The 26,374-nt window shown below is 40.2% G+C and overlaps 2 protein-coding genes across 2 annotated transcripts; one reads left to right on the top strand and one right to left on the bottom strand.

Moving 5' to 3' along the window:
- Nucleotides 1-1,761: 1,761 nt before the first annotated feature.
- LOC125192602 (putative E3 ubiquitin-protein ligase ZFP1) lies at nucleotides 1,762-6,580 on the top strand. Its single transcript, XM_048090230.2, has 7 exons — nucleotides 1,762-1,890; nucleotides 2,155-2,243; nucleotides 4,461-5,300; nucleotides 5,399-5,694; nucleotides 5,821-5,901; nucleotides 5,995-6,153; nucleotides 6,226-6,580. The coding sequence occupies exons 3-7, from the start codon at nucleotides 4,475-4,477 to the stop codon at nucleotides 6,367-6,369; spliced, it is 1,506 nt and encodes a 501-aa protein (XP_047946187.1). The 5' UTR covers nucleotides 1,762-1,890; nucleotides 2,155-2,243; nucleotides 4,461-4,474; the 3' UTR covers nucleotides 6,370-6,580.
- Nucleotides 6,581-6,758: 178 nt separating this feature from the next.
- LOC125192603 (ras-related protein Rab11B) lies at nucleotides 6,759-8,309 on the bottom strand. Its single transcript, XM_048090231.2, has 2 exons — nucleotides 7,869-8,309; nucleotides 6,759-7,395 (listed from the first exon to the last, which is right to left on the bottom strand). Exons 1-2 carry the CDS (start codon nucleotides 8,090-8,092, stop codon nucleotides 6,969-6,971), a joined length of 651 nt encoding a protein of 216 aa, XP_047946188.1. The 5' UTR covers nucleotides 8,093-8,309; the 3' UTR covers nucleotides 6,759-6,968.
- Between the last annotated feature and the right edge of the window lie 18,065 nt (nucleotides 8,310-26,374).

The following is a 26,374-nucleotide window of genomic DNA, read 5'->3' as shown; positions in this document are numbered from 1 at the left end:
TTATGGGTTTGAAGAAGTACTATTTTTCTAAATTGACATGCTAATTTAGATTTGGAGAACATTAATTAATTATGTATAGTTTGGAAGTCAAAATTAATGTTTTTTTGGCAAATTTATATACAACTCACAAAAAAATATAAACTTTAATATGAAAAATATAGTACACTAATACTAAACTAAAGTATTTTGATTTTCAAATTGTACATACTATATCTCCAAATGTAGATTAAAAGATATTACTTAACAAAAATGTCAAAATTATGATATACTAACTACTACTGAACTACAATACATTTTCGGTATCTTAACTTTGGATTGATATCAAACGCAGTATTCAAGCTTTAAATACCATGATATATCCATAGACTTCGTTTTAATATCGTTGGAGCGACTTTTGCATTTTTTAAAATATTTTTTGGGTCTAAAATACCCTCCAACCCTATGAGTACATTTTATTCTATTGTTCTGTTCATGAAAGAGATTCAAATAATCTTTTACTTGAATATATTTTGAATTTTTGAAATAAGCAAATAAAATAAACTATCCTAATATTTTAGGCTTGATTTATTGCACACAATTTTTTTTGTATTTATCTGGAAATTCAGAATAGAAAATGATGGCAGCCTCTCTAATCACAAATAGACTAAAATACTCCTTAAAGGCTCGAGATTATTTTTTTTATAAAAAAAAAAAGTACAAAATCCCTCCAACGATATTAAATCAATCTAAAGTTTAGGACAAAAAATATAGTGTACTCCTTTTAAAATTAGGAGAATAATCGAAATTTAATAAAACTTCATGACTAACATGGCAATTTACCCTTTGAAAAATATCATTTATGTATGGAGCTTTATTAGTATAGCTCAATGCCTCAATCGATTTTATTTGAAGTTAAAATCATATTGATATATTTATGAATGAAACAAAGGAGTTGATGAGGAAACATGGATGAATTGTATTTCTGTTAATGGTTCATACTAGGAATATTCTCTGTAAGGTTGAGAAAACAAGCAGCCACAAACAAATGGACCCCAAAACTTATGTTAAATAAAGTAGAGACTCATAAATTAATAAATTCTAAATCTCAATGACATTTTGTAACACTAATCACCTCAGATTAATTGCCATATTGAATATTAATTTCCTTATTATGCATTTAACTCATCCTATAGTGTAAGTTGATACATAATTCTATAATCATACGAGTTACAATAAACTATTTTAACAATTTAATATTTCAGTTTCTTGTGTACATTAACATGTGATTAATAATAGAGGTTCAGCCTCAGTGCATGTTAACAGCTAATGCTTAGCAAAAAGCAATTAAAGGAATAGAGAAAAATTAAAAGAAGTGATATGTTTTTAATTGTATTTAGACGGAAATAACCTCGAGTATATTACCAGGAGAAGGGTATATATGTAAATTCAGAGAATAAAAGTGGGGATAAAAAGATACTCCCTCCGTCCCGCTTTAGCAGTCCCATTGACTTTTCTGCCATCTTTTTGTAAAAATGATAAAAAATAGTTAAAGAGGAGAAATGGTAAATTAAGATAGAGAATAATATAGAGAATAGTCTTATCTACATTATTGTTTCTCTTACTTTACCATTTCTCTACTTTAACTATTTTTTATCATTTTTACAAAAAGATGGCAGAAAAGTCAATGAGACTGCTAAAGCGGGACGGAGGGAGTAATAACGTTAGCCACGTAGTTTTCAATATAAATAGTTATGAAATATTTCATCACTACAAGAATTGGGAGAGAACATTAATAGGTTATTTCCCCATAAAAATTGTTTCTTTCTCTCTCTAAAAATTGCTAGGGAATTATTCCCTGTTCATCTTCATTCGGATCTCTCGGCCTTTGTATTTTCACCATTCCTTAATTTGGTTAGTTTTCCTGGATAATTCTATAAGTTTTTGCAGTTTTCTTATTGGGTAAAAATCACTTCTTGAATTGCCTTTACCAAGATTATGATGTTAATTAGGCTTGAAAATTTGAAAATTTAACATGCAATGCATACATTTGCCTTTTGATAGGATCAGTTTTGTGGGTTTTTGATTTGATTGAAGTTCTGATGATCATTGATCACTTTTGATACATTTCTCAAGCTTAGGGTTTTTGCCCAATTTTTTTTATGTTGTTTTTTGCAGGAGTTGCAAGTAATTCCGCGGAATTTGTAGCTGGTGATTATCAAAGGTGGAAACTTTGCTAAAGCTTGAAACATTTTCATGTTAAAAAGGTTGGGACTTTTGCTTTTATTTGAAATGATTGCCTGTGGCTTTGAGATTCTCAATTGCATGTCTAGCCATTTCTTTTGTTGGGGAAGATATGTGTAATTTAATGTTAGTTCAAATTATTTTTGTTATGATAAAACTGGGAAAATGATAGTACTATATCTTTTATGGAAACTGAAAGGTTATGGCAATTTCTCTTTCTATAAGATCATTTATTTGCTTAAAAAGATCATTTTCAGTTTTGTCTGTGTGAAAGATATTTTGGTTTTGAGTCTTTGATTGTTTCAAGTCTGTCAGAATCTAATGTGATTTTCTAACATAATGACACTAATGTAGTCTTGGAGTTATTAAAATCAGCTTTAGTTTACGAGGGCGTAAGTAGAGCTCTTCGTTAATTCAAAATTGATCTGGTGGGTCCCAATTCAGTTGATATGTTGGATGCCGCCATGTCCACACCAAGTGGGATGATATTTGTTTCTGTTGTATTTGTGGATGTAGAGATTTTGTGCTTTAATTACTTTGTCAATGTGATTCTCGTGTGGTCTGTTTGTCGTTATATGCCTTTCGAGTTTTTTCCCGTTTGTCTTGAAGGAAGTTAATATGGTTTATAGTTGTATTTTTGCTCCACTTCATTTGCCATTATTATGCAACTATGGTAATAGAAGGCACAATTGGAGTAATATATATCTAGACTATTGTAGAGTTTGAATTTGTTTTAACTGATGCTTGTCTTGAATGTGTGATTCACTGTATTTTAATTTGCATTGAGACTCTATTTGGTATTTTATCAGTTCAATTCAGACATTGGTTTCTTCCATGTGGTAGCAAGTGAATTTACTTATTCTTTTCAGTATGCAGCTGTATAATGTCATCTTGAACAATAGGTGCTTGAAGAATTTTATCATCGTAGTCCTAGATTGGTATTTTGGATTTAGAAATATGTTAGCAGAAATCTCATTACAGTCCCATGCTCGTTGAGAAAGGAAAAGTGACACTTTATTGTTTAGAGAAGTGGCTACCTTCTATTTCCTGATGTTTTTCCAAATGGTGATATATAGTGCAAGCTCCTTGCATTATTACAGCATTATTCCTGTCATAGCTTGCTTGGTGTAAGAAATGGTGGAGGAAAACTCAAGATAGTCTCACTTCTTATTTTGGTTGAAATTTTGAATATTAATGGGGAGATAAGTCCTAGATTAACCTATCACCAGCTTCACTCATGCTGTAATAATTTGTAATTAGTTTGTTTTATTGTAAGTTGGTAACTTGGTCTAGAAATGTTTTGGGCAAAAAAGACACTTCTCTGTTTTTACATTTTCAAGTTCTTCTGACACGAATAAAAGTACTATAAAATGAAAAAGAATTGGTTCTAAGACTAAGACGCATATAACTTCATTATTAGCAATTTAACGGTGTGAAAATATGACTTGATTACCACTAAACAGAGCACGACATAAAATATTTTAGGTTAGGATAGTTCGGGCACGCTGAGAACACCCAACTTACATGGAATAGGAGTGAATAGCTTTCGTTCTAGGTTTATGAGGTAGCTATATCCACGTGTCTATTACTGTTCTCATTAACTGGATTATTGTTGAAGTAAAATACTGGTGAATGATTCATTTAGTTGAGTAAATGGTTATTTGGAGATGCTCCTTTGGACTTGGGTGATCCCTCTGGAAGTTTAGAGTTTATTCTGTCGAATGAAGGAATTCATTGCTATATTCTCAGCCTTTGAATTGGAACTTAATCTAACTTTTGCTTAATTAGTCACCTGCTGGATTGCTTCTGCAATTCGTAGACATGTAAACGCTGAAATAAAAAGTGTTTCTTTAATTGTAAAAATGGAAATTAGCCAGACAATAACTTTCCAGTATGCAGATTTAATTGAAGATTTGAAGGGAATGAGAATGTCCATGATTCTCTTTATTTTGGAGTATTAATTAGTAATGTCTTTACTTTTCTCTTAATTTTATCCTTTCAGTTGGTGATATTTTTCTTAATCATCTATAGCACATCTGCCTCTATCAAGAACCCTTTTTTTTTATAATCAGGTTTAAGTTTGATTGTGTTTTGTTTTACTCAAATCATCTCGTTTCTGAGACCCGGATCCTTCTTTGGCATGTAATGACCATATGATCATCTCAATGTAATGGCCTTCGTAGTCAATGCTTTCTTAAACATCAGCATACTTAATTTGTGTGTACGAACATATGATGCAGGCAGCTCATTGAACATGGGACACCGAAATACTCAGTTCACTGGTCATATAACTGATATGGAAACCGATCAACAAGGCCACGATCCTGAACCTTGCATCTTTGATGGGAGTATAGCGAACTTTCCTCATCATAGTTTTCACTCAATGGTCCCCGCACCAGGAAACCAGGGTAATTTCAACTTCCACCATATTCCAGAACGTCATGACAGTACCTTGTTCTATGGAATGCCACAGTTAAATGGTCCCCAGCGTCAGCATCCAGCCCCGAATCTCGATTTAGCTATCGCTGCACCATCCGGCCATTATCATCCATATATGGCTCCCCCATCTGGTATTAGAGATTTCCCTGTCCAAGTCAATCATGGGACACATGATCAGTTGGCACTTTCGCGGGTCGTTGGTATACCTACAGACACCTACAGCAGTAGCATAGCGTACATGGACAGCATGAGAGCGTCATTGAAGAGGAAAAATGCGGAGGGGGCTTCCGGTAGTTACCATTATCATAATGCTTCTGCAGGTCCTAGTTCTTCTGTTGCGGCTAGGGCTCCTATGGTTGTGGAATCTGATATTACCTTAATAGACCCGACTTCTTTCCTTGTGCCTAATTTTGGGAGTAATGACCCGACATTAGCTGTTGAAAGTGGCTCCCAGAGAAGTGCGAGGAACAGGCTCCGCATGGTTGGACACGAGTCTACTGTGACACATAATGGTGGCCATTTGATTCAAGGCAACTTTGCTGCTCCGGCCGGAAATCCTTGGTTGGACATACGTTATGGTGCAAACAACGGTGATGTTGGCACTTTTACATGGGCTCATGCTCCTTTACACTACGCGCATGGTAATTATTGTGTTGGCTTTATACTGTTTTGGAGGTTTTCTTGAATGTGGATTTCGTTCTATAATTTGATGGAGCTTCGTCTCTCTCTCTCTTGTAAGTTCCTGAAATGCTGGGTAGCGTGAGTAATAGGAGCACCGGTGGCTTTCTTCCTCAAGGTGTTCAAGTCCCACCGCCTTCTATGCAAGGCATCCGAGGATACAATTTTAACCTCCCATCACAAGTGGCTGCATCTGCCCATCAAATCTCAATGATTAGTGCACCGAATACCGGAATCACTCATATCCAGGATGCCAGGTCATTTTTTGTGGCGCCCGTTCCACCACGGAGGGAAATCATGCTTGGTGCTAGTGCACGCCACCAAGCTCTTCCTCACATGAGAGTTCTTCCAGAGGATGTAACATCTCTAACTAGATTCCCAACCCAAATATCCTGTCACATTGATTTAAAACTTTGAGTTCGACCACTGGTCGTTTGATGATTTGCAAAGTTAGTAATAGTGATTGGCACTGCTGCTGTGTAGGAAGTCGCCATACTAGGTATCCACGAAGCAAGTGATGCTCTTGATCATATGCGCTTGGACATAGATCACATGTCGTATGAGGTAATCACGAGATACGTATATATTATATGGTAGCTTTGCAGTAGAGTTTTTAATTTCTAGATATGAAAGCTTGTTGTTAACTTTGCACGACAGGAGCTTCTTGCGTTGGGAGAGCAGATCGGCAGTGTGGGCACCGGAGTATCTGTGGAATTCCTCGGAAATCATTTGAAGCTAAGAACATTTTCTTCCGGCATCAACCTTGAAGAAGCAGCATGCCAGGATCAACAAATCAATTTCTGTGTCATATGCCAGGTACATGATTATTTTTAAACCTTTGTGTTCAATTAGCTCCCTAATATCGAATGACGGTAAACATTTGTGTAGACGGAATACGAGGATGGGGAAGAAATTGGAGGTGTGGACTGTGGACATGAATACCACAGAGAGTGCATAAAAAAGTGGCTGCTCACGAAGAACACTTGCCCCGTCTGCAAATCAACGGCCTTGAACCCGGAACGCTTACCCTAATCACACCAATTATTTCATAAGAAACAAAAACCGTTTCTCTTCGTGTATCATATTTATGTATATACCTCATTCGCCATCATAAACTGTACAGACTCTTTGATTTGTTTGTTCTCTTGTAAAAATTGGATGAATGCCTGTGCCATCACCTCTTTCGAACTCTCGAATTGACCATAATGTGTTGGCAGTATTTGATGATGACTCTTCTACTCTACCTCTGTAGTTTCACATTATATTCCTCATTTAAATCCTATTGTTGCTCACTTTTGTCCATGGAAATAAATTCCTGTTTCAGCCCTTCAGAAATTTATAGTAACAAAATGATGAAACATATAAATCAGACCAAAACTTGAATAGATTCTATCAAACTCACAGCTCCCATAAGCAGGAAATCCAATGAAATAACAATCTTGGTTAACAGCAATATAGCAAATGTCATGTTGTATAATGCAGCATAATACAATATAGAAACACTAAGACTACTAGAACTGGCATTGAAATTGCCAAGCTCGGTCACTGGAAAGGCAACGACTACCAACCAACGAACAAATAACAAAGCAGTGTGTTTCCAGATTGAGATCCAGCCATATACCAGTTTGCAGTCATACCGAGCAACAACCTACCTTTTTCACGGCTGAGACGTCGTCCCCAATGTTTATGGTTTGTCCCTTGGGCAAAGCGGAAGGATCATCTCCGATATCAAGTGCTTTGCGACTAACTACATGGTATATTTGGGTTAGCGCCTCTGTGAAAGCGTTCTCAACGTTCAAAGACTCGAGGGCAGACGTCTCCATGAAATAGGTGTTTTCCCTCTCGGCAAAGGCAGTGGCATCCTCAGTGGAAACAGCGCGTAGGTGGCGCAGATCTGCCTTGTTTCCCACGAGCATGATCACGATGTTCTGGTCCGTGTGATCACGGAGCTCTTTCAACCATCTCTCAACATTCTCAAACGTGATGTGCCGAGTCACATCATAGACAAGCAACGCCCCAACAGCTCCCCGGTAGTAGGCACTTGTGATTGCACGGTATCTAAATCGTCAAAGAAATTCAAACACCATAAAATTTTCAACACAGAAACGACGGATTGCAAGCAACTATTTCAACATGGATCTTCCTGTTTCCTAAACATTGTTTGATGCTACTAACATCCAATCAATTTCCAGTCATACCAAGGAAATGATCTCACACAGAAATGCATAGATTTAAGCCTCTTAATCTAACATAATTATCCTATAACAAAATAGTCCACTGCGTTAACACTTGATAAATCACAGCAGCAAGCATATCCAGATCAAAGAATTCAACAATACTTCATCAAAAATTCTGGCCAAACCTCCAGAGTTACTTCAAATGCCTCGAATTTCTAATGTGCTGAACATATTGATCTGACGAGTCATGAATTTAAAAATTTTAACCTAATTTAAACTTAAACACACAACACATTCAAATCGCACTTGCCAAAGAAAAAAAAAACAAAAATCAAACAAAAGGCAGAATATTACCGTTCCTGGCCAGCGGTATCCCAAATCTGAGCCTTGATAATCTTATCGTCGACGCGAATACTCCGCGTGGCGAACTCGACGCCTATGGTAGACTTTGACTCGAGGTTGAACTCGTTCCGCGTAAATCGGGAGAGCAGATTCGATTTACCGACGCCGGAATCGCCGATCAGCACCAGCTTGAAGAGATAATCGTAGTCGTCGTCCGCCCTATATCCCCCGGCCATCGCAGCTCGGAAATGGTACTATGCGAATGTGTGTCCTAGGCGCCTGATCCGAAGTGCGATTCTCAACGCTTCTGCACCATCAACAAGCGTGGATAGGCGGGGAAGATAGTTTCGCGGCGACGGCGGCGGCGGCGGTGTGAGGCAGAAAATGAGAGAAGAAAGGGAGAAAAGGCGGTGACTAATATGGTCACGATATTTCCAGCTACCGAGTGCTTTCTCTAATTAAAGTTTGATAATACTATCATTTAATTTAAATGTGCTTTATTAAATTACAAAGATTTTATTTAATAACTGATTAATTCTTTTTGTCTCGAGAATTTATTTGTGGTTTCTATTGGGTGTTGAATACGAAAATATATGATATCTGCATGTTTTTAATAAAATCTATGTCATATAGCATACTATTTTATGCTAAATCTATAAGATTTTGTGGTTCAGTTCTTAAACGTTGGATGCACGATCAATGCTATTTTACTAGTACTATATATTTTAATGTGAACCTTATTTAATTAAAGTCAACATAACATATTAAGCTTTTTCAAGAGAGAGAAACTAGTAGTTGCCCTTCGAAAGGAAAGAGCGAAAAAGATAAATTGTTTTCCTTACTAGCATCTAGAATGGAGAAAGGAGGGCAAGTGACACAGTCATATATGTAGGGATGTCAGTGTAGCCCCGTAATTTATGGACGGGCCCGACTAGCCAGCCAAATATATAGGTATAACTTATAAGGTTGAAAATTTCTAGTAAGATAAGATTAAAACCCGATTAACTAAAAAAATATTTAAATTTCTAAAACATGCATTAAAATTTTACGAAATATCTCAAATATTAGTATTTGATCATATTTATGATTGAGTTTAAGCATATATCTCAATTATATCATAATTAATATTTTACATTTTATGAAGTTAACTAATTTTCATCATTATTTAATAGATTAATCGCATGTTAATCTTATCGGTAGCAACACGATTAACCAGTTGGGCTAGCCTGAAACCCGAGCTTTAGGGTTAGGATTGAACTTTTATAACCCGAAAAAAATCACAACCCGATTGACCCGCAACCGGAATAGGGTTGGCCCGAAATCTGATGGGCCGACCTGATTGGCATCCCTATATGTCCCTACACATAAGGATGTCAATCGGGCCAGTCTAGTGGGGTTTGGGCCAATCTTACTCGAGTTGCAGGCTAATCGGATTGTGATTTGTATCGGGTTATAAAAGTTCAACCCACAAATCGGAACCGGAACTAGCGTAGCGGTTCGGTTCAGGTTCAAGATTTTGGGAAACCAAAACCAGCAGTTCGCCGATTTGAACCGCCGGTTCACCTGTCAAAAATAGGATTCTAGGAATATAGGCTTTTCAGATTTGCAGGTGTAGGGTGCAGAAACCCGCCGGTTTTTGGTCATAAACCAGCGGTTTACGTTGATAACCGGTGGTTCCGACAGCCTTTCAGGTGGCAGGCGTAGGGTTCAGGTGTAAGCCTACAAAACCGCTCAGAAACTGTGGTCCGAACCGCCGGTTCTGACGGTAAACCGATAGATTTGAAATTTCATTTTTTTAAAAATCTTATTTCTCCCAATTTTTTCTTCTATAAATACCCTATTTCCAAATCAGTTTTACTCACCCCATTCTTGTGTTAACAAGGATTTCTCTTCTCAATCTCAATTTCTCTATTCTCCATCCTCATTCTCTCTAATTTGCTCAAGTTGCTTATTACTTTACTTGTTGTTGTGCTCGTAATTGTCTTGTTATTTCAATACTCCATATTCCATACTACTTTCACTTTGCAAAATATCTTCTTCTCGTGGCGGTGATCGGGGCAAATGAATTGCCCAAGATCAAAGTGGTCGTACTCAAAGATCAAAGCGGTCCTAGTCGTCGAAAAGTTATGGAAGAGGTTTCTCGAGTGGCAGCTGAACGCATGCAAGTAAGTATAAGTTCTAATTTCATAAAATTATTCGTAGAACTCATAATTTCATAAGATTTTGAGTTCTTGATTTTTTTTCTCTTTTTGTGTTTCTAATTCATATATTTTACTTAGACTGAAGAAGATCATAGGAATGCCATGTTACTCACTCAAATACAATAAGGCGGGGAAGGGGGGATGGTGGTAGTTACCGGCAACAAGATGGCAAGTACGACGTGGCTATATCGTCAGACTCAGACAACAACAATGATGGATCTCATTCTCGTATTCCGTCGGGCACCAGCGGAAAGTAGGATATGCCTCCCCTTCCCCCTCCACCTGCTAAAAAGGCATTGAAATCTGATATTTTTCTTAAACATTATAGAAGGTCTAGTGGTAGTTCCTGAAGGGGTTGGCAGCGGAAGCGCTCGCATAAATCGATTACATAATAATCCTGATCTATTTAGCAGATTATTTTGACAAATTCTATTCGCGCAATTATCACATGTATCATGCTCATAACTCAAATAAATCATGCTTTAAATTAATTAAAACCTAAAACATGCTTTTCTACTGTTTAGCTATTTCACCTTGATGATTCTCCAAAGAATCAAAGATAGCTAGCGCATTCTCCACTTGAAGATCTTCAGTACTAAACCACGGATCTTCTGTCTGGTTCCCGAACTGTAAACTGATATCAGGGTGGGCTGATCTCACCAGTGTATTAGGACTTAAATAAAGAAGACAGAAAACCTATCCCACGGAGGAGAGGAAGAGGAAATTTTCGTCCTAATCAAAGTAGAAAGGGGGACGAAGTTTTGTGCTAAAAAATTAAAGTGATTTCTGTCTCCTTTATTCTCCTATATATATTAAGTCACATATTGGGCCCAGACAGAGATCTATGGAAGGTTTTGGATATGGGCTCCTCCAATTAGCTTTTTACTAATTAAATTAAACCCAATTTAATATAAGCTTATAATTGGAATATTACGAGCAACCACTACAGAAGTTATATTGCAGTCCCCATCCAAATCCGAAATTATAAGTACTCCGGGTTTTCATTGCTTGATATTAATCTCCCGCGCTCAAGATAGAAACATCCATTAATTAATTATTGTCTGCTATGGACTTAATTAATTAATATCTTATTAATTCCAAGAGTGGACTCAGCAAGAAATTCTTATTTATTATTCATAGAGTAATCAAACTCCAACTAGCTAGGTTCCGAATAATAAAACCTTATTTCAAGCTCCTCTTGAGGATGTTATCAAACGAGACTCACCTCGCGCACGATTCAACATAATAGCAATCCTAGCACCGCTAGATATTAATCACCACTACGCAATATACCAGGTTTATTGGGTTGGGAAAAACCCGCACCATTTGGTAAGTCAGAGTAGTGCATAATCAATACCGTATGTTCAATGCTAACGTACATTGATTAAGAAACAATAATTTACAAGACCTCGGCTTTCAGTAGATAGCATAAAGACATGTCTCGCTGTTAGATCCAATTTAGTGCTATACCACACCAACGTCATTTTATTTCAGTAAGGCTTAGAAATAATCGGACTGACATTGCAACCTTTCACGATAGGTTGTGAAATTCTTCTTTTTCTTTGTTCAGAACTGACCGTGTTACCTTAAAGTGAACGACGCCCACAACCGGTCTACTAAAACAAAGACTTAGACTTTGTTAAGTTAATTATACATTTAAACATGTAATAAACATCCATTAAATGTAAAACATAACAACATTATGAAAAAAATAATCTGTTTATTCCTTTGGAAAATAAAATAAGAGTTTTAACAGTATTCAATCACTCGAAAGGTGATTTCTAGTATACAAACTAAAAAACTCCCACTTATACTCAAAACAGCTTTCGAGTATTAAAAAAAAATGTGCACTACGTCTAATTCTCCCACTTATACTGAAAGCGAGTTGAGGTCTTGAGCGAGTCGAACTCCCATTCCTTCAACATGGCACTCGAACGGTTTCACCGCCAATGCCTTTGTAAAGGGACCTGTCAGGTTGTTTTCTGACGCAATCTTGACCACTTGTATGTCTCCTCTCTGCACTATATCTCTAATGATATGATACTTACTCTCTATATGTTTGCTCGCTTTGTGAGCTCTTGGTTCCTTCGAATTTGCCACAACACCAGAATTGTCACAATAAATGGTGATGCTCTTGGCCAGATTCGTAACCACACCTAAGTCCATAAGAAAGTTCTTGAGCCATACAGCCTCCTTTGCAGCCCCCGAAGCGGCCACATATTCGGCTTCCATGGTAGAGTCTGCAATGCATTTCTGCTTTACACTCTTCCAAATTACGGCTCCACCTCCTAAGGTAAACACATAGCCAGAAGTAGATTTCCTCGAGTCTTGATCAGCTTGAAAGTCTGAATCAGTATATCCCAAAGGACAGAGCTCACCTGCTTTATAAACTAGAACATAGTCCTTAGTCTGTTTAAGGTACTTGAGTATGTTCTTTACTGCAGTCCAATGTCCTTGGCCCGGATTTGACTGATATCTTGCTACCATGCCAACAACAAAGAAAATATCAGGCCTTGTACAAAGCATAACATACATGAGACTACCAACTGCCGAAGCGTATGGTATCCTTCTCATCTCTGCTATCTCAGATGCTGTCTTAGGATATATCTCTTGAGATAAATGGATGCGATGTCTAAAAGGTAAGAAACCTTTCTTGGTATCTTGTATGCTAAAGCGACTAAGTACAGTGTCGATGTAAGGTTCTTGAGATAAGCACAACATCCTTTTCTCACGCTCCCTTAGGACCTTGATACCTAGAATGTGTCCCGCGTCGCCCATATCCTTCATCTCGAACTGGTTTGACAACCACGTTCGTACTGATGAAAACATCTTTTTATTGTTTCCAATTAGAAGAATGTCATCTACATATAAAACTAAGAACACCACATTCCCTTTCTCAACCTTCTTGTACACACAGCTCTCGTTAGGGCACTTTTCGAATCCAAACTTATGAACAGTTTGATCGAAACACTGATTCCATGATCTAGATGCTTGCTTGAGGCCATAAATGACCTTCTTAAGCTTCCATACCATGTGCTCTTTGCCCTTGACGGCATAACCCTCGAGTTGTTCCATGTAGATGGTCTCCTCAAGACTACCGTTCAAGAACGCAGTCTTAACGTCCATCTGCCACACATCCCAATCCATGTAAGCTGCTATAGACAATAGAATCCGGATCGATTTGAGCATGGCCACCGGGGAGAAGGTCTCATCGTAATCGACACCTTCCTTTTGGGTGTACCCCTTAGCCACTAGCTTGCCTTAAAGACTTTAACTCGTCCATCGGGTCCATGTTTACGTTTGTATATCCACTGGCTCCCAATGGCAATACAGCCTTCGGGTAGGACAGATAAATCGTAGATGTCTTTGTCTATCATAGATTGTAGTTCCGAATTCTTTGCACTTACCCATTGGCAATGATCGACATCCGCCTGCGCCTCTGCAAAATTCCAAGGATCTAGTAAATTGCCGTCCAAGGAGTGATCTATAGATTCTCCCAAACCAATGTACCTATCGGGCTCATGAGAGACCCTCCCACTGCGGCGCGACACTACAACATTAGGTGTAGAAGTTGAAGGTTCGGGAATCGGTTGTACAATTGGTACTTGTTCTTGGTTAATGGAACTTGTGACTGAAGTGAGCTCTTCTAGAGCCACCTCACTGCTGGGTTTATGATTAATAACAAAGTCTTCCTCTAAGAATGTCGCGTGAGTGCTCACAATGACTTTCTTGTCTCGGAGACTATAGAATTCATAAGCTTTCGAACCTTTGGGGTAACCTATAAACAAACATACCTCTGTCCTTGAGTCCAGCTTAGTTGGATCCTTTTCCAAAACATGAGCTGGACACCCTCATATCTTGAGATGCACTAGATTGGGCTTGCGCCCATTCCACAACTCATATGGAGTGGCAGGAACTGATTTTGACGGCAAATTGTCTAAAATATGGCTCGCGGAAAGCAAGGCATGTCCCCAAAACGAAATAGGCAGTCGTGCATAACTCATCATTGATCGAACCATGTTTAACAAGGTCCTGTTCCTTCTTTCAGCTACGCCATTCTGCTGAGGTGTGCCCGGCGCAGTCAGTTAGGATTCAATTCCCTCTACCGATAAGTAGTCCAAAAACTCGGCACTAAGGTATTCGCCTCCGCGATCAGATCGCAGGCTTTTGATACGTTTTCCATGACGCGTCTCCGCATAAGCCTTAAACTCTTTGAACTTGTCAAAGGATTCAGACTTAAAGTGCATCAAATAAACACATCCAACTTTCGAGTAATCATCAATAAAGGTGATGAAATAGCGAAATCCACCTATTGCCTCGGTTGACATTGGTCCACACCCATCAGTATGAACGAGTTCTAGTACTTCCTTGGACCTATTTCCTTTCACCCTAAAAGGTCTCTTAGTCCATCTTGTCTTCCAAGCAGGATTGACATGTGGAAAACAACTCAGTGTCTAGACCTTTAAGAAGGTCTTGGTCCACTAGAGTTTGAATCCTCCTTTGGTTGGCATGACCAAGTGTAAGGTGCCAAAAGTACGTTTCGTTAATTGAACTTGAAGGTTCCTTTCTTTTCTTTAAAATTTTCGATGCATTATTGAGTTCTAATTTGCGATTATTAAATTGTGTAGATATGATTGTGTACAGATTGTTTTCCGTGATACCACGACAGATATAAGAACCATCATTCTTAAAAACACAACTGTCATTAAAAGAAATCGAATATCCATCAAAAACCAATTTAGAAACTGAAATTAAATTTCTTCTAAAAGAAGGTATCAACAAAACATTCTTCAAAACCAAAAATCTATCACTACTAAAACGCAAACAAACGTCGCCCACTGCAATGGCTTCCACTTTAGTAGCGTCGCCCAACTAGACTTCGATCTCTCCATCATATAGCCGTCTTGTCACCTGCATTAAGTCAGGATCAAAACAAATATGATCAGTTGCTCCAGTGTCTATAACCCAAGCATGAGATGAAGTCGAAGCCAAACATGACTCGACAACTAGAGCTTGGTGCATACCTGTAGCCTTACCCTTTTTGGGGCAGTCTGGCTTCCAATGCCCCTTCTCACCACACTTGAAACACTTTCCTGTTTGCTTCTTGCCCGACATCCTCTTTTTCTTTCCCTTAGCTTCCTTAGCTACGGCCTGGTTCGTCACTTTCCTCTTTCCTGCACCAGGCCTAGGGCCAGAGGAACGATGTGTCGAACTAACCATCACATCCTTAGCTTGGTTCATGAGATCCTCTGCCTATTGAAGTTCAGTCAACAACTCAGCCAAGGTATAGTTTCTTTTGTTCATCTCAAAGTTGAGCTTGAACTGCTGAAAGCTAGGGGGCAGACTCTGAAGGATGATAGTAACTTGGGAATCGGCATCAATGACGCCTCCCAAAACCTCAATTTGATTGAGGTGGCTCATCATCTCGAGGACATGGTCCCGCACAGACGAACCTTCCTTCATAGTCTTAGCCATGATACTCCGAAAGGCTTGAGACTTAGATGTTCGATTCTGAGTACCAAAGAGATTTGTGAGATTTTGCATAATCTTGGCGGCAGTCGCCATGGCGGCATGCTAATGTCTAAGCACTGTTGACATGGAGGCCAACGTATAACACTTAGCCATCTCATTCGCCTTATGCCACCGTTTATGCGCATCTTGCACTGCCTGTGCGGCATTAGCCGCCGACACTGGAGGCCGTGGAGTAGTGAGCACAAACTTGTACTCATCAGCCGTGAGAACGATGTCCAAATTTTGTTTCCATTCTATGTAATTTTGGCCCTCGAGTTTGTTTTCTTTAAGAATTGCAGAAAGAGGATTGAGTGACATGTTGACGATTTAGTTTGCACTGCAAAACAGAATATTTACTATTTGTCATAAACTTATGTAATGAAATTGAAGAGATTAACCATAAAACTTTTCAAATTCTCACAACTGTAGAATTAAAATTTTGTACCCTCAAGCAGAGGTCAATACGCATTAAAATTTTAACATTTTTACTGGTCACAACACCGACGAATAGTCCAGAGACCGCAGCACGGCATGGCCGCCAAATGTTGCCTAAGCACGACCATCAGATTTAGCATTACAGAATCTCGTTTCTACAACACACTCCCATAACAATGTTCATGAGTTGATAACAAGACCAAGCTATCTCGTAAATTCTGTTTGGATTTCTGAAACTTGTAATTTCTTAAGATTATTGTCCCCACAGCATGGGTGGCGATAAGATTCAGAAAGTAGCTACGTAAGTTGTGGGTGGACCAATCGATGGAGACCATATACAAACTTAGTTCGTAATTATCGCTTAGATATTTGAGTTATGGTTTTTCATTAATTATACTTAGCCTTAGTGCAAATTAAAGGCTTAATTAAATTCTGTTGGCATTTAATTTTGCTGGATAATTAAGTCTTTTGTAATCTTTTAAACATCTTATTAAAGGATAATATTTTAATTACTAAAGTTTAATCCATATTCATGTCTTCTATAAGATTTATCTAAAATAATTAATTATTTATATCTTGGACTAACATGAATAAATAAACTTAAATTAATTCTTTATTAAGATTGGGAAGAGAATAATATTATATTATTTAATGAAATCCTACATATATATCCTTATAAGGATTCTAGATATATAATAATATTTGGGAAACTATTAAATTATTCTTCTCCATATCATCTAGGAATAAAAAAAAATTATTTCCATAGATATAGTCAATAATCTAAATATTACTAAAATCTATGGAAATCTTCCCAAAATATTTTATTTCCATTAAATAATAATATTTTAATGATATCTTTTAATTTAGGAATCAAATAATCATTAAAATAATCTTTCATCGTTATCTCGTGATCGAGGTTCGCACGATCAACGACGGCGAAGATATGCCGGGGTACGCGTGCCGGAATGGCGATTTCACAGTCCAGCCACCGCCGGCAGCTCGCGCGATGGCGCGGCTGCTTCCATTCTCCCACTCTGGCGCTTAAGCGCCGAGAATTCCCTCCGTCGAACTTCGCCCATCGCGCGGCGACTGCCGCGCTGCTCCGGACGATCATCCATCTCCGGTGACGAGCTCTCGGAATCCAGCAGCCACCGCACAAGGCGGCGCCGCTTCGGATATCGCGTCGCGCGGTCTGGATGTAACTAGGGTTAGGGTTAGGCTAGTGTTTCTGGGCGGTAGAACCGCCGCTGCTCTCGGACGAGCAACGGCTTCCGACAACCATCACCACCGTCGACTGCCGTCTGGTCCGAGGAGAAGGGCGCCGCGGTCTTGCCGGCGGCGTGGACGAGCCCTTCCTCGTATTCACGTCATGCCGCAGGATCGCACCATAACTCCCTCTCAATCAGCGCGATTCCTTGGAGTTCTCCGGTACCGGAGGTCACACCGGCGGCGCGCACGAGTCCACCCTCGTCTGCGTGTCGCCGGTCGATCGCCTCCACTGCTCCCACTCGCTCGACAACCCTTCTTCGATCGCATGTAGTGCGATTCGTCTATGCGCTCGCATAAATCGATTACATAATAATCCTGATCTATTTAGCATATTATTTAGATAAATTCTATTAGCGCAATTATCACATGTATCATGCTCATAACTCAAATAAATCATACTTTAAATTAATTAAAACTGAAAGAGAGAGAGAGACTGTGAGAGTGCGTTGTTTAAATGTGAACTTCCCAGATCCAGAGAATCCTCTAGACATTGGATCTAGGAACGCAGAGAATCCTCGAATTACCTGTCGTTGGGCACGAAATGCAGAGGAAAACAGAGTAAAACAAAGATTGAAACAAGGTAAACTAAATTAAACCGATTAATGCGATCAACTACCGAAACTAAAGCAGATCCACTATTACTAGACGAGGTAAACAAGAAAACAGAATTTAAACGTCACAACCATGCAAACGTGAACAGATCCAAACACTGGATGCTTCATCCACTCCGAATCCAAGCCATCCACAACCAACTAAAGCAAATTCCATCTCCGATCCCACAAATTTAACCAAATTCCGCCGATCAACTACAAATCTCCATACAATTTAAACTCCAAACTCAGATCAATCACCAATTACATCAAAAGTAAGCAGAAAATGCAACGATAACATAAAATGAAACCAAAGCAACAAATTCCATAGCAAGGTAGAGCAATATCCAACGAAAACTTAGCAAAATACAACCAAGCTTCGAACAGCGAAATCTCGGGAAATCCAGAAACATAAACAGAAAGCAGGAAAAGAGATTATATCTTCTCCTCCAGTGGAGACGGTGTTACACAACGTTTGATAAATTTTCTGAACCGTAAACCCCTAGTTGATTCCCCTAAGAATGTGTGTGTAGAGAATGAGAAAGGCTGAGCTAAGAACTGATGGTGTGGAACTCCTTTCATGTTAGGCGCGTGCTCTTATTTATAAGGGATGGAGCTTCTAGACTCTTCCTTGTGCTTCCCATTTTGCCCTCCTTTCGGATGCTCCTTCGTCTGGTAAACTCCTCCCCTTTTCTGCTCCCTTTCTCTGCCAGCTTCCTTCTCCAGGTGATCCTCTCCTTCTTCCTGGATCAGGTAATTTCTCTACACACCTGGCTTATAAAACATTGTTAGACCCAAGAAATCACAGAATTTATCCCCATAACCAATGCATGAAATTAGCCTTATCAAACTGCTCACACTTAAACCATACTTGTCCTCAAGTATAAAGACAAGAAAAAGAAATAAGGCGAATTTCAATGCATGGTTATTCCATGACCGACCTCTAAAGACTTCTAGACCTAGACACTCTACTGACATAAAAAAGAAAGAAAGAAAAACAAACACTTAGGAAAATAAAACACATAGGCATGAACTATTTCAACTTTTAAGCAGTCGTCCCCACAAGCTTAAGGTTAATCAAATAGTCTACACACTCCAAATCCTCCCCTTCCCTTCATCTACCTAGTTGGTTTGTCAGCTCGTCCAGATAGCCTATAGCTTTACTAATTGGTGGATTTGTTCGATGACTCATTCCTCACCAGGGATGTTAGGATCGATCACTCTTAATTATTTCCTGCCACTGATGCCTCGGGTTATGAGAATTCCTCCTATCCTCCTTCCCTATTCTTTTCTCTCTCTCTTTTTTTTTTCTCTGGACTTCGTCCAGCTTATTACTCCAAAATATATATATATTTTTTTACATTTTCCTACTCTGGACTTCGTCCTGCTTATTCCTCCAGATATTTAATATTTTTTTTATTTTTTCTTATTTTCTCCTTTCTAAATTCTTCTCCCTAAGCATCAGGTGGCAGCCCCTTTTGTATATGTTAGCATTCAATATTAAGACCTATAACTCACTTATATAGTGGGGCTTCATAACTAGGTCAGCTAGGGCACCTCCTATCGTTCTTGCTTCTTCCAAACCGATTTCAGCTTTTATAGGAAAGAGGTCTCAAAGTTGTAGTGCATCCTATTCTCAATTACTCTCGCTAAGGGAATCTTGCCTTATTATTATCACCAATTCATGCTAAACATATAAATCTAAAAAGAAATAACTCCTAGACCTACTGACTCTTACACATGCCGAGCACAAATTGCACTAACTCTCCTACCCCCCCCCCCCACTTCACTCCAGCTTGTCTCCAAGCTATCCTAGTGAAGAGGGGAAATAAGGGAGTTGGTGCACACAATCAAAACAAAATATAGAAAACAACATACTCAAAACACAAGAAAAACTTCTCACACTTAGATCGGACAACGGGCTATGTGGGAGAAGACAAAGATACAAAACAAGAAATAACATGCTGAGTTTACACATAAACTTCTCACACTTAGACCAATGATTGGACTAAGTGGGAGAATGCACATAACAACAACTACACATGCTCAGCACAGATAAAACACAAACATATAAAAGAAAATAGAACGACTGAAAAATAAAATTTACTTGGTCAATGGGGGGTTTCAATTCTGAGTCTGGCCCCCTCGGGAGCTAGACTTGGGTGGTACATTGGGGCGGTTCAACTTCACTTTCTTTTTAGTCGGCGACACCGGCACTTCCTCTTCAGCTATCACAGGGGTTTTAGACATGGGCTTCTTCGCAGAAACAAATGCAAGGGACGACGATGTAAGTGGGGCTACCAAAGGCTTAGACTGGAGCGGGAGCTGCTGGTGTGATGAGCTTCCCTGCCTGACCGCAGTGCCGGGTCTAAGAGGCTGCCTCTGCTGGGTCTGGGAAAGCGTCTCCTCAAGCCATTCTACAATCCTTTTCATTGATTTGACCGCGTCAGTCATCATCTCATTTTGAGCTGATGATCTGTTGGCCAAGACATCAATACTCTTCTTTATGGCCCGCAACTCCACTCTGGCCCCGCCCAACTCCTCACGCATCGCAGTGACCTCCTTTCTTAGTTCCTCCACATCGGTACTCGCCACCTCCTCTTCTGGCTCCTTCTTCACCTTGTCTACAACTGCTCCTACGTTGTAGAAGCACAACTCCTATCCCTCCATGTGTAGGAGCCCCTTGTTGAAGAAATATTCCAGGCTGAACAGCTCTGGGGGCTCACACATCATCACGCTGGGCTCCGCCTTTCCAAATTTCATCACAAAATTGCGTTCAATGTAGGCGCCCAGGAGATGGCAAGTATACATGTGGCGGGAAGGGTTGGCTGTCATCTGGTGGCATGCTTGGGCCAACCAATAGCCGAGGTGGACTTTGATGCGCTTCGACATAAACCATGTAAAATAGAGCTCAGTGGTGGTGAGACTTGAACTGGCTGTGCCCATCAAGTTGTAGCCGATGAATTCCTGCGCGAACCGGAGGAGGTGGTCTGTGATATGGATTCCCTTCGACACACTTGTCTTGAAAGCTCCACTCCTGGCGTGTGTTATAGACTCCCATGCCGTCTGCGGTGCGAATCCGGGCGTGTTCCTTGGTAGGCCATATATTTTGTCATCCCAGATACCCTCTTCATCCTCAGCGTTTGTAAACAGTCCCATCCGGAGAGACCACTCTCTGACACTCATAGTGTGCTCGATATTGAAAAGGCGGAAGGAGATAGAGTCTGCGTCTGGGTCTGTGGTTGCCTTGAAGCGGAACGTGGAGAAGAACTCTCGTGCTGCGTCTACTGGTACATCTTGCTCACTGTGTTTTAGCATCCTTTCGAAACCGATATCCCTGATGTGGCCGAGAGCTCGTCCTCTGATTCTATTTGCTTCAGAGAATCAGAATCATATCGCTTCCCAAACTTGGCCAGCTTCCCAACTGCGCTCCGGTCTTTGTAGGTCTATGCTCGGCTGGAATCGTTGAATTTGGCCATAGACCCCAGGAGTTTCTTGGTGACCCAGATTTCTTCCTCCGACTCCTCATCTGACCCAGTATCGGCATCCGCATTGCCAGGTCCAGTGAATTTAGATGGTGCACGGGCCGACATTGTTGCTTCCTTGACGGAAGAGGTTTTCTGTGACTTCCTAGCCTGAGGAGTGGCCACCTTCTTGCCCTTCCTCTTACTCTCTATTGCCATGCGGCGCTCTTCAGCAGTGTCCACCTCTTCGTCCGACCCCGGCATCTCTTCCTCCTGTACACTTCCCTCCCCTGGGGCAAGGAATCCTGATCCCCTGGACTGGTTTCCTTCGTCCACCTCATCCAGCGCGCTCCTTCGCGCCATTCTTCTTGACTCCCTCAGATTTACAGGCGAGTCTTCTAGCACATCATCCAGATCCACAATCTCAAGCGGACCTCATCCCCCACAATCTTTTTAGGGATCTCTCCCTCAACAAACATAGACGGGGTTTCCCCTTAGATGGTTTCGAAGTCTCTTTCTCAGTGTGTTTCGGGGTTTCCCCCTCAGATTTTTCAGGGATTTCTTCCTCATCAAACATGGTCGGGGTTGCCCCCTCAGATTCAAACGGGGTCCCCCCCCTCAACATACAGATTTAGGGTTTCCCCCTCGACATTCCCTAGGGTTTTCCCCACAACAGATTTTAAGACAGGGGTTTCCCCCTTAACAGACATCTCCACAGAAACATTACATTCCCTTGCGGCGTCATTCCCAAAGTCATCCACCGTCATCCCATCAAGCTCTTCCGCAAAACCACGAACACCCTCCTGCTCATCCTCAAATACACCAACGCCTTCTTGTTCTTCTTTATCTGGGTTCGGCCCAATTTCTGCATGCGGTTGAACTTGGGTGTGATCTTCGGCTGAGGTTTGGGCTGTTGATTCGTTAGGGATTATTGACGGTTGTGGCACTGTGGTTGGGGTTCCGGTAGACCTTGTTGAATCGCCGAGAAGCGGGCAAAGATCCTTCTGGCCTCCTCCTTGCTACCGAATTTTTCATCCAACTCCTTTAAGAATGCCTCCTCCTTAGGATCTTCAACGACAGACGGTTCTGGAACTGCGGAAGCACGCCACTCGGAGCGTATATCAAGTACTGGAAAAGTCGCTTGCGCCAGAACCGACGGTTGTGCCGTCAGATCCGCCGTCCTTTTAGACGAATCGTTGGGAGGTGGTCTTGTGGTTGGGTTTTCGTTCCTTGCAGCAGTCTCTTGTACCTTCTCCATGGCCTTTCCTGCACAGATTTCACGAAAACTAGGGTAAAATGTGGTATGGGTATTGAGAGAATTTTTGAGAGAGAATAGAGAGAGAGATCGGTTAGGTTTTGTGATTTGAAAGGAAGAAAGAGAATATTTTTTTGTTTTTAGAAGAGGGAGGCGAACGGTTGCAGGGTGATGTAAGCAACCGTACGCCTCCTGAAAAGGTGGGTTTTGAATTTCAAAAAGGTAACCGACTTCCCTCCAAAAGTGTTTTGCCTCCCCCAGGCATCTCTCAATACCACGTAAAATAAAGGTGAAACACCAAAATGCTAGGTCGAGGATTACAAATGACAAAGCAATTTCCCTTAGGAGCTTAGTGTTTCGAAAATATTTTTGGAAGATTAATTTTTCTTTGTTTGGATTTTCTTATATTTGAAAGCAATTAAACTATTTACACTTGCAAATGAGTATTCTCAAGATTCCCTAGGTCAGTTCACAGATAAACTTTTATTCGCCATTTTACCTGACCTAGGAGTTCATTGAGAATAGTCATTTGCCTGACCAATTAGGCAATAATTACGGATGCATGCAGTGGCACTTCCTCTACTACATGCAATTCTGAATTATCCCTAAATACCTTTACCTTATGTCCATTGACGAGGAAGGGAACAGAATTTGGGGCGCTTCCTTGGATTTCCACTGCTTCATTTGCTCGAAGGCCAACGATGGTGTATGGTCCTATCCACTTGGATTTTAACTTCCCAGGCATCAGCTTGAGCCGAGATTGAAAAAGAAGTACTTTCTGCCCAACTCGTAGTTCCTTGACCCGGAGGTTCTTGTCATGCCAGAGCTTTGTTCTTTCCTTATACCACATTGCTGAGTCAAATGCTTTTAGCCTTAGCTCCTCCAGTTCCTGTAATTGCAGCTTCCTTTCTTCTCCACAGGCCGGCGCCTTCATATTCATCTCCTTTATGGCCCAATATGCCTTGTGTTCCACTTCCATGGGCAAATGGCACATTTTTCTGAATGGTGTCTTGTAAGTGGTCCTATAGGCTCATAGAGCATCATCAAGGAGCTTACTCCAATCTTTCCTCGTGGTATTTACCGTCTTCTCCAGAATGCTCTTGATCTCTCGGTTCGAGACTTCAGCTTGACCATTTGACTGGGGGTGATATGGTGTGGACAACCTATGATGCACACCATATTTCCTCATAAATGCCTCTATGGTGCGGTTGCAGAAGTGTGTTCCCTGGTCTGAGACAATAGCTCTGGGCACCCCATACCCATTGAAAATGTTCGCCTTCAGAAATTTAGCTACTTCTTTCGATTCACAGGTGGGTGTAGCCTTCGCCTCTATTCATTTGGACACATAGTCCACTGCGACCAAGATATAAGTGTTGCCATAAGAAGATGGGAACGGTCCCATAAAATCCATCCCCCATACGTCAAAGATTTCACAGATTATTATTGGAACCTGGGGCATCTCGTCTCTCCTTGAGTTTCCTCCTGTCTGTTGACATCTCTCAAAGCATTGACAGAATTCAAAAGAATCCTTATTCAGTGTTGGCCAATAGAATCCGCTATCCAAGACCTTTCTGGCAGTCTTCCTAGGTCCAAAATGACCTCCACATGCCAGGGCATGGCAATGATTTAGCACGTCCCTCTGTTCCCATTCTGGAATGCATCGTCGGATCACTTGGTCTGAGCACATCTTCCAGAGATAAGGATCGTCCCAAAAATAGTATCTAGCCTCACTCTTTAACTTCATCCTCTGGGCCCGGGAAATTTCTTGGGAACCTGGCATTTCTCCTATGACTAAGTAATTAGCCAGGTCAGCGAACCATGACTCTGTATTCAACAGATGCTTCCCTTTGTCCGATGTTCCTGTACTTGTTACTACCAACACTGTTTCCTAGTTAATAGGTCTAGCAGATTTCCATAGATAGTAAAGATGTTCCTCGGGGAAGGCATCAGGTATAACTTCGTCCATGTCCCCTTGAAATATTCGACTCAAATGATTGCGACTTGTTCTCTGGTTATTGATGGTAAGTATTTTCCATCAAAGATGCATATGTCATATTTTGAATTTATGTGTACAAGATGAGCTTGAATTAGGCAAAAACATGTTTCTCCTATTAGAACGCCGTTAGATTGATCCATCAAAAGTCGCCTATTGGCAAAGCATGGAAAAAATATTGCCATCAAAAGAAGGTAAGATATACAAATTTTATGATGGATGTGTCTCATAGATGGAACTTGACATATGATTGTCTGAATTCTAATTTGGGGCATCAAGATTATTTGTGTGAATTTTTAGAACTCATCTTGTTTCTAATTTATATTTGTCGCATAGTTTTTGGGAGAAAAGCATGAGTTTATTTAAATTGTTCAAAAATTTAAAAAATGCGACTATTGAATTATCGGGTGTTTATTATTGCAAAACTGTTCGTGTTTTAGAACAATGCATGTATATATCACTTGCTTTTAAGACGACGATGAAAAATGTTACATCTTCTCCTGAATTGATGTGTGTTTTATATTATATGATTGACAAATGGCTTAAGTATTGCAGTGAGATTCCAACGGTGTTTTTGAATGCAAAGGTTTTGGATCCGAAATAGAAATTAGTCGGTATCTCCAAGATTTTAGATTTTTAGTATAACAATTTGGGTACTATTGACCTTGGTCCACTTCATGCATTGCAAAAGGATACCCGTGACGAATTCGGAGTATACCTCTCCGAAACATTTCAAATAAACCTCCCGAACTGGTCAGTTGTCCAAGTATAACTTGCATGCTCTCTATACGAATATGAAACCAAGTATAATAGTACCCACCAAGTCAGATCTAGACCTACCACTCAACAACATGATTTTGGCTTCGGATTTCATTATGATGACCCCGATGCACAATCCCAATTAGTTGATCTATACAGCTACAGCACCGGCATAAGGAGCTCGATAGGTACGGTAAGTGAGTTAGATTTATATTACGATTCACGCTTTTCCTTTAATGATGACGGTGCTACTACTGCTACCTCCCAAATCGACGTCCTCGATTGGTGGGGAACACACAAGAAAGATTTTCTATTCCGGCTTCCACTGTCGCTGTTGAGTCCGCTTTCAGTGTTGGAGCATGCATCTTGGACGCAAAAAGAAATAAACTCTCTACTAGAAATATGGAACCCGTGATGTTACTTGATGATTGGGCCAAAGCTGACATGAGAGAACAAGAACCGGATTAGGACGAACGTATTGAGGAAGAAAGCAAAGTATACACCGAGGATGAAGCATAGGCCAACCTTCAACCACAGGCCAAGTCAAACAGGTAAGTAAGGTACGAGAACTATTCCCTAAAATGCAATTGAGCATTGAGGATACGTAGGCACCTCAACTTAAATTTTAAATTTAAGTTGAGCTCAAGTCATTTTTCCTTTATTTCTTTTTTTCCCCATTTGTTTTAACTTTAAATTATACAAATACAATTAAATAATTGTATTTGTATATACTTGATAATGCCAATTTCATGCATCGGTTATGGGGGTAAATTCAGTGATTTTCAGGGTCTAACACATGTTTTAAGTCAGGTGTGTAGAGAAATTCGCCAGGTCAAGGAAATGAAGGAGAAAATCTGTCAGGTGGAGGAATCAAGAAGAAAGAAGAGCAAAAGAGCATCAATTTGCCAGACGGAGGAAACTACAAGGAGAAGGGCAAAATGGAGAATCCAGGAAGAGTCTAGAAGGCCAACTCCCCGTCTATAAATACTGGAGCATGCATAAAAAAGAATATATATCATCTGCATCATTTTCACGCGCCAG

Source organism: Salvia hispanica, chromosome 4, assembly GCF_029641045.1.
Source record: "Salvia hispanica isolate PSC_SH4W2 chromosome 4, Shi_PSC_v1, whole genome shotgun sequence".
In the NCBI taxonomy this organism is placed as follows: domain Eukaryota; kingdom Viridiplantae; phylum Streptophyta; class Magnoliopsida; order Lamiales; family Lamiaceae; genus Salvia; species Salvia hispanica.
The sequence above is the reverse complement of the archived record's forward strand: the minus strand, read 5'-3'. Positions and strand labels throughout refer to the sequence as shown.

Coding starts and splice junctions, on each gene's coding strand:
- LOC125192602 (XM_048090230.2), top strand. CDS start 4,475: ATGGGACACCGAAATACTCAGTTCACTGGTCATATAACTGATATGGAA. Junction 5,301..5,398: donor TCCTTTACACTACGCGCATG/GTAATTATTGTG, acceptor CTCTCTTGTAAG/TTCCTGAAATGCTGGGTAGC. Junction 6,154..6,225: donor ATTTCTGTGTCATATGCCAG/GTACATGATTAT, acceptor ACATTTGTGTAG/ACGGAATACGAGGATGGGGA.
- LOC125192603 (XM_048090231.2), bottom strand. CDS start 8,092: ATGGCCGGGGGATATAGGGCGGACGACGACTACGATTATCTCTTCAAG. Junction 7,396..7,868: donor GATACCGCTGGCCAGGAACG/GTAATATTCTGC, acceptor TTGACGATTTAG/ATACCGTGCAATCACAAGTG.